The 12964-nt window shown below is 45.8% G+C and overlaps 1 protein-coding gene and 1 long non-coding RNA gene across 2 annotated transcripts in view; one reads left to right on the forward strand and one right to left on the reverse strand.

Moving 5' to 3' along the window:
- Positions 1-3606: 3606 nt before the first annotated feature.
- LOC137368989 (uncharacterized) lies at positions 3607-4885 on the reverse strand. The gene is made up of 2 exons (XR_010974849.1): positions 4040-4885; positions 3607-3934 (listed from the first exon to the last, which is right to left on the reverse strand). It is a non-coding gene; the product is annotated as an uncharacterized lncRNA (long non-coding RNA).
- srek1 (splicing regulatory glutamine/lysine-rich protein 1) overlaps positions 3879-12964 on the forward strand; it is an 83954-nt gene continuing 74868 nt past the window's right edge. Inside the window, exon 1 of the mRNA XM_068029429.1 lies at positions 3879-4221. Coding sequence (XP_067885530.1) covers positions 4106-4221 — 116 coding nt within the window. The 5' untranslated portion in view covers positions 3879-4105. The remainder of the gene's footprint in view (positions 4222-12964) is intronic.

The following is a 12964-nucleotide window of genomic DNA, read 5'->3' on the forward strand; positions in this document are numbered from 1 at the left end:
CCTTCTCTCACCTTTACATGGTCCATCTCTGACACTTCCCTTCCTCGACTTCTCTGTCTCCATCTTTGGTGATAGGCTGTCCACTCGTATTCACTGACTCCCACAGCTACCACGACTACACTTCTTCACACCCTGCCTCCTGTAAGGACTCCATTCCTTTTTCCCAGTTTCTCCATCACTGTGCATCTGCTCTGATGATGCAACCTTCCACAACAGCGCTTCTGATATGTCTTCCTTTTTCCTCAACCGAGAATTCCCCTCACTGTGGTTGACAGGACCCTCAACTGTGTCCGGCCCATTTCCCACACTTCTGCCCTCACCCTTTCCCCTCCCTCCCAAAACCGCGATAGGGTTCCCCTTGTCCTCACTTTCCACCCCACCAGCCTCCACATCCAAAGGATCATCCTCCGCCATTCCCGCCACCTCCAGCGTGATGCCACCACCAAAAGCATCTTCCCCTCCCTTCAGCATTCCGAAGGGATCATTCCCTCCGGGACATCCTGGTCCACTCCTCCATTACCCCGACATCTTGTCCCCTTCTCACAGCACCTTACCGATGCAATCGCAGGAGGTGTAATACCTGCCCTTTTACTTCATCTCTCCTCACTATGCAAGGCCCCAAACACTCCTTTCAGGTGAAACAGTGATTTACTTGTACTTGGGTGCCCGCTTTGCGGAATATCTCCACTCTGTCCGAAAACATGACCCCAAGCTTCCTGCTGCTTGCTATTTCAACACGTCCCCCTGCTTCTCATGCCCACATTTCTGTCTTTGGCCTGCTGCCGTGTTCCAGTTGTCATGGTCCTGTAGTTTTTTTCAGGAATATGCGGTTTGCCTTTAAGGCTTGCAAGGGATCAGTGTTGCTTTAAGAGCCGGCAAGCCTCAGGAGTTATAGAAAGGTGCATTTTCGGTTGCCGTTAGGAACAGCCATTTGGAGACTGCGATTCAAAGGGTGGATTCTCGTTACCATACATATAGCCACTGGGAGTGAGTCTGATGCGATACATTTGTTACAATTCAGTTTAGAACTGGCTTTTAGTGGAGACAGTTTGTTCTAACAGAACACTCAGAGGACACAGCTGTGGTGTCAGAGCCTGGAAAAAGAGCTCTCAACCATTTAAACTGAAGGAATAGGAATTTAGTCTGTTTAATTATTATCTCAAAATTCTAAAACAACAAGCCAAAACAGAGATCTCTGGTAATTTAGAGTCATAGAATTTTACAGCACAGAAACAGGCCCTTCAGCCCAACGTGTCTGAGCAGAACATCAAGCACCCATACAATCTAATCCCATTTTCCAGCACTTGGCCCGTATCCTTGTATGCTATGATGCTTCAAGTGCTCATCTAAATACTTCTTAAATGTTGTGAGGGTTCTTGCCTCTACCACTCCTCCAGGCAATGCATTCCAGATTCCAACCACCCTCTGGGTGAAAAAAAATTTCCTCAACTCCCCTCTAAACCTCCTGCCCCTTGCCTTAAATCTATGCCCTCTGGTTACTGACCCCTTCGCTAAGGGAAAAAGTTCCTTCCTATCAATGCCCCTCATAATTTTGTACACCTCAATCATGTCCCCCCTCAGCCTTCTCCGCTCCAAGGAAAACAACCCTTGCCCATCCAGTCTCTCTTCATAACTGAAATGCTCCAGCCCAGGCAACATCCTGGTGAATCTCCTCTGCACCCTCTCCAGTGCAATCACATTCTTCCTATAAATTGAAGAAAGGGAAGTTAGACTGTGACAATCTTTTATCCCTCAAAAACTCTCGAGTCAGATTGATTCTGTTGAAAGTGTTTGTAAGTTGTTAATTGTTGAAATTTGCTGGAGAAGGAAAGCAACATCCTGTGAGGACTTCAAGCAACACCAGACTGTAAATTTGCTGCAACATTCTGTGAGGACTTCAAGCAACATTGGACTGTAAATTTGCAAGGACTCTATTTTTTTCTAATTTAAATGTTCATATCTTCAGAGTGTTTAAGAATTTAGTTTTTCTAATTAAAGAGTTAATTTATTAATTTAAAGACACCTGGTTGGGTCGCCTCATTTCGGGGTTAATAGAAGGTACAATTTGTCTGGGTCTTTAATTTGGAAAGTTTAAATGATATGTTAGCCGATCTGTGGAGCAACGGGATTGAATTAACAGTGCGTTGGTCCCACCACAATCAGAGTCGTATATTTTGACTGGGGGCTTTGACAGGAGCGTAACAGTGAATATCAACGCCAGCTCGAGGAACAGCACCTCATTTACCATTTAGGCACGCTACAGCCTACCAGTCTGAACATGGAATTCAATAATTTCAGAGCATGACTGGCCTCTTTTTATTTTTATTTTAGTTTGTTTCATCATTCATTTTTGATTACCATGTGCCTGCCCACTCTTTTTTTCATGTTTGTGCTTTTAGCCAGGGCAGTTCATTATTCTGTCATTTAACACCCTCTCTGCACTAATGCTTTGTCTTTTGCCACACCATTAACACACTCTTTGCCTTTGCCCCATGACCTCCTTAATCTCTCCGACCCTCTGTCCTATCAACACCTCCCCTTTTGTTCTCCTTTCCCTCAACCCTGCTTTATTTACTTAAAACCTATTACATTTCTGACCTTTACCAGTTCTGATGAAAGGTCACTGACCTGAAATGTTAACTGTTTCTCTCTCCACAGATACTGCCAGACCTGCCAAGTATTTCCAGCACTTTTTGTTTTTATTTCAGATTTCCAGCATCTGCAGTATTTTATTTTTATATTACAAGACCAGTTCTACCCAGCTGGACAACAATAGAGAGGCACTGGAGGAGTATGGTGTGGTCAACTGTTTCAAAGGCTGCGGTCAAATCAAGGACGACAAGGAGATTTTTGTTATTGTCACAGAGGATGTCTTTGGTAAAAAACTGTTTCACTACTGTGGCCAGAGCAAAAACCTGATTGGAGGGATTCAAAAATGGAGTTCCCTGAAAGATTGGCACTGATTTGGGAGGTGACAAGTTCAAGGACAGGAGTGAAAATGGGGTGGTAGTTTACAAGGACGGAGGGTCAAGGGTTGGTTTATTGAATGGGTGATGACGGCAGATTTGAAGGAGCTGAGCATCTCAATTAGCAGTACAGTGCACACTACTGAGTCAGCAGCGCTTGAGATGGCTTGGCCATGTGAGCCACATGGAAGATGGCAGGATCCCCAAAGACACATTGTACAGCGAGCTCGCCACTGGTATCAGACCCACTGGCCGTCCATGTCTCCGCTTTAAAGACGTCTGCAAACGCGACATGAAATCCTGTGACATTGATCACAAGTTGTGGGAGTCAGTTGCCAGCGTTCGCAAGAGCTGGCGGGCAGCCATAAAGACAGGGCTAAAATGTGGCGAGTTGAAGAGACTTAGTAGTTGGCAGGAAAAAAGACAGAGGCGCAAGGGGAGAGCCAACTGTGTAACAGCCCCGACAAACAAATTTCTCTGCAGCACCTGTGGAACAGCCTGTCACTCTAGAATTGGGCTTTATAGCCACTCCAGGCGCTGCTTCACAAACCACTGACCACCTCCAGGCGCTTATCCATTGTCTCTCGAGATAAGGAGGCCCAAAAGAAAGACAAGAAGTAATAGCAAAAGTAATGAAATCTAATGTACAAGTGGTGTTTATTGTAAAATGGATGAATCTCTCCTGAAGCCTGAGAGAGAAACAGTTGAGAGGCAGTTAGTGAACTGAGGGGGCGGAGCTGGCGGGCGGTCGATCACTCACTGCGCTGAGGCGGCGGAGGTGGCGAGTTGTCAATCACTCGCTGCACGGAAGGAGCGCAGCTGGCGGGCTGTCAATCACTCGCTGCGCCAAGGGGGCGGAGCCGGCGGGCTGCCAATCACTCGCTGCACTGAAGGGGCGGAGCTGGCGGGCAGTCAAGCACACTGCGTTGCAAAGGCTGCTGGGAAACGGGCCTAGTGTGACGCTCGCGCTGCAGAGCGGGGGAGAGAAAAGGAAAAAGATTAGAGAGACAAAAGCCGGCCAACCGGGGAGGGGGGGAATGGTGTAAAAGTGAGCGAAACAGACAGATACACACTCAGAGAAACAAACATCCGCAGGTAGTGTAGTGTGCAGCCTCCCTCAGGGACTCTCCGGCCGCATCATGTCCACATCCGTCGTCCAGGTCACCAACATCTCCCCGGTGGCCAGCAGCGAGCAGCTGACGACGCTCTTCAGCTTCCTGGGAGAGATCGAGCAGTTTCGCGTCTTCCCTTCCGAGTAAGTGAGCGAGCGGGCTGGAGCCGGGAGGGTGGGGTGAGCCGGGCCGACGGTCAGTCGGAGCGGGGTGAAGCGGCGGGCGGTCCGGTCTAGTCTGCTCTTCCTCCCCGGTCCCAGCGCTGCCGCCATTTTACGGCGGTTGTTGCGCAGCTTTGCTGTTGGCGCCGAACTTGGCTCCTCCCTCCTCAGCACCACCACCATTTCGGCTCTCTGTGTTTGGTAGTTGCTTGATGGCAGAGCGGGGTCCGGGAGGTGGAGGAGAGCCGATCTCAGGCTCGGCGTGTCCATCCCTTCCTTTCTCTTTTCTTGCCTCTTTTCCAGGCTCCTGATCATTTTTTTTTAAAAACCGCCAGCGTGCCTCCCCCACCGCACCCCAACTCATTGCCAGTTACTCGGTGATGTTCATTAGTAGAAAGAAAGATACTCGTGCCAAAGGCATTCGTAATTTCTTATTGATACAGTGAGCGATAGGGTATGTCTGCAACTCGTTGGGGGTAAATTTTCCCTTCCTTTTACCGTCAGGCATGTGTGCCACCTGTTTCCCTTCCTGCCCAATTGCTGTTTCACGGTGCAAAGGAAAATGAGACCGTTTCTAAAACCAACGGCTGATGCGCTACTGTCTATTTTCCGCTCGCCGGTGAAAATTCACTCCTCTTTGAAAACGAACTCCGTTTAAATTATGTGAAGTAAATCACTTTGTTGGTTTAAAGTTGTCCACATCTCACCAGAGAACATAGAATTAGAAGCGGGAGTGGGCCATACGCCACCAATCATTAAGATCGTGACTGATCTTTGACCTCAGCAGGGTATTTAACAGTCATTGGGATATCTGTGTGATCACAAAATCCTGTACCTGCAATGAAAGGTTTTATTGTTACACCATGAGTCATACGATCATAACAAAATATTTGGTCAATGAAGGTCCAGATCAAATGGGATCCACTGAGGGGAGCGACCCTTGATGCTCAATCTGAGCGAATATGTAGTGCAGCTTATATAACAGTGCGCTTGAATTATTTGGTCCCCTGAAGCAGTTCATGCCTGCATGCAGCAAAACTTGGCCAGCATAGGGCTGCTAAGTGTCAAATAACATTTGTGCCGCCCAAGTGCCAGGCAATGACCATCTTCAACAAGAGAAATCTAACCACTTACCCTTGACATTCAATGGCAGTCATTGTTGAATCTCCTACCATCAACATCCAGGAGTCACCACTGACCAGCAACTTAACTGGACCAGCACATAACTAGAGCAGGTCAGAAGTTGTGTACTTTATGGTGAATAACTCACCTCCTGGCTCTCCAAAGCCTGACCGCTATCTACAAGGCACAAGTCAAGATGGAATACTACCCACTTGCCTGGATGAGTGCAGCTCCAACAACACTCAAGAAGCTCAACAACATCCAGAACAAAATAGCTCAATTGATTAGCAAGCACCCCATCCACCACCTTAAACAGTCACTGACGTACAGTGGCTACAGTGTTTACCATCTGTAATTTGCACTGCAGCAACTCGCTGAGGCTTCTTTGACAGCACCTCTACTGCCTAGAAGAAAGGCAGCAGGCACATGGATAAACCAGCATCTGCAAGTTCCCTTCCAAGTCGCACACCATCCTGACTTGGAAATATTTCGCTGTTCCATCGATGGCACTGGGTCAAAATCCTGGAACACCCTACCTAAAAACACTGAGAATACTTTCACCACAGATTGCAGCAGTTTAAGAAGGCAGCTCACCACCAGTTTCTCCAGGGAAGTTTGGGATGGGCAATAAATGCTTGCCTTGCCATTGACATCGACATCCTGTGAATGTATTTTTTAAGTCACTTCTTGCTTTGAATCCTCCATGCTGTTTAATTTCCTAGTACTATGATCTTAATAAAAAAAATTATTGAATGTGTTGGAACGGTGGCAAGAGGGTTACATGTAGTAAACCATTTTTGTGGTTTTCAGATTGCTAAAAACTGTCTCAGCCCCCCCCCCCCACCAAACAATGTCAAAAGGACCCCGTGATTACTTTTGTGTGTTAATTTGTCATCCAGCTGAAAGGGCTGTTGAGTGGTTGAATCTGTTATTTCCGTGAAAACCTGTTTTGTGCTGCATTTTTGAAAATAAAATGTATATTTATATGGGCTTTTGATCCATCTCTGTTTCCACAACTCATTCCTAGTCCTCGTATGATTTCACTGCTTTTGTTTCTGCAGACAGCATTCATTAAAAACTCAAACAGAATATAAACAGACTGCTTAGTGTGTATCCAGATATTCAATTCAGGCATTGATCAGTGAAAACTACTTCAAATTAATACATAATTCTCAAAAACTAGGTTTTTATTAATTGGTTATGAAGTTATTAAATATAGTGAGTGAAAACCTTGAAAATGTGACTTTTAAAATTAAATGGAGTTTAATGCGGAAAAGTGCGAGGTGATTCACTTTGGAAGGAGTAACAGAAATGCAGAGTACTGGGCTAATGGGAAGATTCTTGGTAGTGTAGATGAACAGAGAGATCTTGGTGTCCAGGTGCATAAATCCCTGAAGGTTGCTACCCAGGTTAATAGGGCTGTTAAGAAGGCATATGGTGTGTTAGCTTTTATTAGTAGGGGGATCGAGTTTCGGAGCCACGAGGTCATGCTGCAGCTGGACAAAACTCTGGTTAGACCGCACCTGGAGTATTGCGTGCAGTTCTGGTCACCGCATTATCGATTCCTGGTACTGCCTGTGTGGAGTTTGCAAGTTCTCCCTGTGTCTGCGTGGGTTTTCTCCGGGTGCTCCGGTTTCCTCCCACAAGCCAAAAGACTTGCAGGTTGATGGGTAAATTGGCCATTATAAATTGTCACTAGTATAGGTAGGTGGTAGGGAAATATAGGAACAGGTGGGGATGTTTGGTAGGAATATGGGATTAGTGTAGGATTAGTATAAATGGGTGGCTGATGTTTGGCACAGACTCGGTGGGCCGAAGGGCCTGTTTCAGTGCTGTATCTCTAATCTAATTATAGGAAGGATGTGGAAGCTATGGAAAGGGTGCAGAGGAGATTTACTAGGATGTTGCCTGGTATGGAGGGAAGGTCTTACGAGGAAAGGCTGAGGGACTTGAGGTTGTTTTCGTTGGAGAGAAGGAGGAGGAGAGGTGACTTAATAGAGACATACAAGATAATCAGAGGGTTAGATAGGGTGGATAGTGATGGCAAACACGAGGGGACATAGCTTTAAGTTGAGGGGTGATAGATATAGGACAGATGTCAGAGGTAGTTTCTTTACTCAGAGAGTAGTAGGAGCGTGGAATGCCCTGCCTGCAACAGTAGTAGACTCGCCAACTTTAAGGGCATTTAAGTGGTCATTGGATAGACATATGGATGAAAATGGAATAGTGTAGGTCAGATGGTTTCACAGGTCGGCGCAACATCGAGGGCCGAAGGGCCTGTACTGCGCTGTAATGTTCTAATTCTAATAGTCCATCTTTATCCAGAAAAATTATTATAGAAAATTAAATTATCTTTACACCGGTTATCAACTTTATCTGCAAATTGCCAGAAACTGTTGTAACTGTAAACTTGAAATTGCTATCAACCCGCAAAAATGTCACTCTGGAAAAGATTCCTGGGATCGTGTCGCAGGTGTCTGTCACCCATCTGGTAACTCCCAAGTGAGCATTGAAAGTTGGAGTGGTGGTGTTTGGTGAGGTATAGAAAGTCATCTTAAATCATTGTTAAAGATATGGATGTTATCAAGGCTTTTCGGATGAGACTTTGAAAAGGCTCAACTGCCCCCTCGGATGGCGTAAAAGATGCCATGGCACTTTTACCATGGGTGTTAACTGCTTGAGAGCGTGGTGGAGGTAGATTCAACCATGGCTTTCAAAAGGGAATTGGATAAGCATCTGAAGAGAGAAATTTGCAGGGCTACAGGGAAAAGGCAGGGGAATGGGGTGAGCTGAGTATCTCTCAGAGCTGGCAAGGCCACAATGGGTCAAAAGACTTCTCCTGTGCTGTAACCATTCTATGATTCAATAACATTATCAGCTATTAAAATAAAAAAAATACATGGGCATGTGTTACACATTTGATCTTTCACATACTGCTCTTCTGGTATATTTGGCCAAAAAACAAGCACTGAAGCTTTTACTTTAATCTTTATTGATGAAATATATAAGCTGTGACTTGTTTGTAACATAGGAACAGCAGTAGGCCATTTAGTCCCATGAGCTTGTTCTGCTGTACAATGAAATCATGACTGATATGCAACCTAACTGTATACTCCCTTTGCTCCAAATCCATTAATACCTTTGGTTAAAAAAATTGACCATCTTGGATTTGAAATTAACAACTGATTTATCAATTGTTGTTTGTGACACAGTTCCAGATTTCTACCACCCATTACATGTAGAAATGTATCCTAAATTCACTCCCAACTTTCTAACAGTAATATGAAATCAAAGTTGTATATAAAAATAAGAACAGATTATATGACTTTAAAATAGACACTGAATTACGTCTGTGTTCTCTGGTCCAATTATATTCTTCCCTCTAACCCCACTTCATCTGGAGAATATACTTGGCCTTGACTGTCCATGCACAACAGCAAAGGAGTTCGACAACAACTTACATTGATAAAGCAAATTCAACGTAATAAAACTTGCTTGTATCGCTCACCACTTCCAACCTCTGTCATTGAAAATGTTCTCCATAAGTTACTAACAATTCACATTCTCAATTGCTATGCCTTCGGCCCTCCGTTTGCCATAATGCTATCAATCTGTGAAATCACTCCCTCACCTCCCTTCTTTGATACCCTTGCACCAGTAGAACCTTTACTCTCGTGCACCCTGGTAAAGCCTGCTCGGGTCTGGAAAAAAACCCCGACCAGAACCACATTGGACCCGAGCCCGACCCGGCTTGAGTCCTTACATTTTTTCCCGCACCCGACCCGACCACCGGAATGTTCACTTTCTCCAGTTGACAGCATTCGTTTTACATCCATAGTGCACTCACTGTACTTAACACTTTTGGATGGACGGAATGGAAGGAAGCTGCAGCATGAGCACGATGACGTCATAGAGACGCTCACTGCGCAGAGGCAGAGTCTGTGGAATCAGGATGAGTGTTTCTCTAGTTGACGTTCTGGACTCCCAGCTCAGACAGGCTTTTCAAATTTTGACACTTACTTACTCAACTCTTTTCCTCCCAGCAGAGCAAAAGGTAGCACTGTGGGTGTCCGGCCCGAGCTGAGCCTGAAAGCTGGACCCGGAAGAGTGACCCGAACTCGACACATGTCAGGTTCGGGTCGGGTAGCAGGCCTTTACACCCTGGCGGTTTCCCCAGTATGGTCCTCATCTCTGCTCCCTTAAGACCAAGGGATGCGGATGGTTGTGGCAGACAACTGGTTTAGCCAATCGTTGCCAGATCTGCCCAGACCACATCAAGCATCATCAGGTTGTGCTCCTCTCTGCCAAAACTGCTCATCATGGCGTGCAAAGATAACTCACTTCTCCTATCTCCCCTCAGGCCTTCACTGAGCTCATTTTGTCCATGAGACCAACCTCCTATATCTCAACCCTGTTCCCACTAAACTGCTGACCACCCAACTTCCTATCCTAAACCCTACCTAGCTGGTATTGCAAAGGTTCCTTTTTTTCTGATGCTGTCTCCCTCTTGTCAAATCTGCCATCATCAATTCCCTCCTCAAAAAAAAATCTTTACGCACTACTGCCCCCATCTCCAAACTCCATTTTCTCTCCAGTGTCCTGAACTGTTGTCACCCCTCAAATCCATGCCCATCTTTCCCTGCACCTCCATGTTTGTACCTCTCCAATTGGGTTTCTGCCGTGCCACAGCACAGAAACGGTCCTAATCAAAGCCACAAAAGACTTACTCTGTGATTGTGACCATGGTGCACAGTTCCCCACAACTTTCTCAACCTGTCTACAGCCTTTGATATAGGTGAACACACCATCCTCCTTCAATGCCTTTCCTCTGTTGTCCAGCTGAATGGCACTGCCCTTGCCTGGTTCCATTCTTATGTAGCCAGAGGAACTCCTGCAATGGCTTATCTTCCCGCTCCTCTGGGATTCTCCTACTCATCATACACATGTTGCCTCTCAGCAATATTATCTGAAAACATGTCAGGTTTCACATGTATGCTGACAACATCCAGCTATACTTCTGCAGTACCTCAACCTCTTCACTGCCTCTGTATTGTTGTGTGGTCATGCTGCTTGTCCATTATCCAGTACTGGGTGAGCAGAAATTTCCTTCAATTAACTCTTGAGACGACCAAAGCCATCGTCTTCGGCCCTCACCACAAACCCCATTACCTGGCCACTGTCTCAGGTGAACCAGAATGTTTGCAACCTCAGTGTTGCATTTGACCCTGAGCTGGCCTTCCAACCCAATATGCTCTCCATGTCTGTAATACACTGTCCCTGGGTCAGAATCCTGGAACTCCCTTCCGACGAGCACTGTGGGTATACCTACACACATGGACTGCAGCGGTTCAAGAAGGCTGCTCATTACCACCTTCTCTAGGGCAGTTCGGGATGGGTAATAAATGCTGGCATAGCCAGTGACACTCGCATCCTGTGAAAGAATTTTTTAAAATGTCGCCACCTCTGCCTCAGTCCATTTGCTGCTGAAACCGCAGCTTTTGTAACCCCTAGATTCAATTACTCCGAGTCTTTCTTGGCCAGCTTCCCATCTTCCATCCTCCAGAAACTTCATTTCATCCAAAACTCTTCCGCCTATGTTGTAATTTGTTCACGCATCACTGACCTACGTTGCTCCTGGTCCAGTAACGCCTTACAGTCATTATAGCATAGAAGGAGGCCATTTGACCTGTTGTGTCTATGCTAGCTCTCTGTAGAGCAGTCTAGTCATTCCCATTCCCCTGATCTATCCCCTAGTCCTGCAAGTTTATTTCCCTCAAGTGCCCATCCAGTTTCCTTTTGAAAGCATTCATCATCTCCACTTTCACCGCCTTCGTAGGCAGCTAATTCCAGGCCATTACTACTCGCTGCATGAAAAAAATTCTTCCATACATCACCCCCCCCCCCCCCACAAATACCTCTTGCCTAAAATCTCTGTCCTCTAGTCCTATTAATGGGAACAGCTGTTCTTTGTCTACCTTATTTAAATCTGTCATTGGGGGGCGCAGTGGTTAGCACCGCAGCCTCACAGCTCCAGCGACCCGGGTTCAGTTCTGGGTACTGCCTGCGCGGAGTTTGCAAGTTCTCCCTGTGACCGAGTGGGTTTCCGCCGGGTGCTCCGGTTTCCTCCCACAGCCAAAGACTTGCAGGTTGTTAGATAAATTGGCCATTGTAAATTGCCCCTAGTGTAGGTAGGTGGTAGGAGAATGGTGGGGATGTGGTAGGGAATTTGGGATTAAGGTAGGATTAGTATAAATGGGTGGTTGTTGGTTGGCACAGACGTGGTGGGCCGAAGGGCCTGTTTTAGTGCTGTATCTCTAAATAACTAAATCTTGTACACCTCCACCAAATCTCCCTTCAATCTCCTTTGCTCCAGCCTCTCCAACCTAACCTTATCACTAAATTCCCTCATCCCTGGAACTATGCTGTTAAATCTCCTCTGCACCTTCTCGAGGACCCTCACATCCTTTCTAAAGTGTGGTGACCAGCACTGGACGTGGCCTAACCAAAGCTTGATAAAGGTTCAGCATAACTTCCTTGCTTTTGTACTCGATACCTCTATATTTATGAAGCCCAAGATCTCTTATGCTTTGCTAATCACTCTCTCAATATGTCCTGCTGCTTTTAAGGATCTGTGCACATGAACCCCCAGGTCCCTCCGTCACTGTGCCATTAAGTTTATATTGCTTCTTCCCATTTTCTGCTAAAATTTGCAATAAATTCTATTTGCCACTTAACTGCCCATTCTGCTAGCCTATCTATATCCTGTTGCAGTCGATTTGTATCATCCTCACTGTCTGCTGCACCTCCATATTTTGAAATTTTACTCTGTATTCTAATATCCAAGTCATATATCTTTTTAAAAACGCAGTGGTCCAAGCACTGAACTTTGGGGAGCACCACTCCAGGCGCGTATCCATTGTCTCTCGAGATAAGGAGGCCCAAAAGAAAAAAAGAAGAGTGGTCCAAGCACTGAACTTTGGGGAGCACCACTCGACCATCCACCATTCTGAAAAAGACATCACGACTTCCTGTTTTCTCTCCTTAAGCCAATTTTTTTTATCCAAGCTGGCATTTGACCCTCCTATTCCATGAGTCTCAATTTAGTTAACCCAACATTTTATGGGGAACGTTGTCAAATGCTTTCATAAAATCCATATGGACAGTATCTATTGCATTCCTTCCATGAACCTTCTCTATTACATCATCAAAAAATTCTGTTAAATTTGTCAAGCATGATCTGCCTTTTGCAAATCCTTGCTAGCTGTCCTTAATTAACTCAAACCTCTCCAAGTGCCTGTTAATTTTCCCCCCGATTATTGTTTAGAACCATAGAAAAATTACAGCACAGAAGGTGCCCATCGTGTCTGTGCCAGCCGAAAAAACTAGCTGCCCAATCCCACCTTCCAGCATCTGGTCCGTAGCCTTGCAGGTTACAGCACAGAAGGTGCATGTCCAGATACCTTTTTAAAAGAGTCGAGGGTTTCTGGCTCCACCACGGTTCTTTGCAGTGAATTCTAGACACTCACAACCCTCTGGATGAAAAAGTTTTTCTTCATGTCCCCTCTAATCCTTCGACCAATCACCTTAAATCTGTGCCCCCATA

This window comes from Heterodontus francisci, chromosome 4 (assembly GCF_036365525.1).
Source record: "Heterodontus francisci isolate sHetFra1 chromosome 4, sHetFra1.hap1, whole genome shotgun sequence".
Classification (NCBI taxonomy): domain Eukaryota; kingdom Metazoa; phylum Chordata; class Chondrichthyes; order Heterodontiformes; family Heterodontidae; genus Heterodontus; species Heterodontus francisci.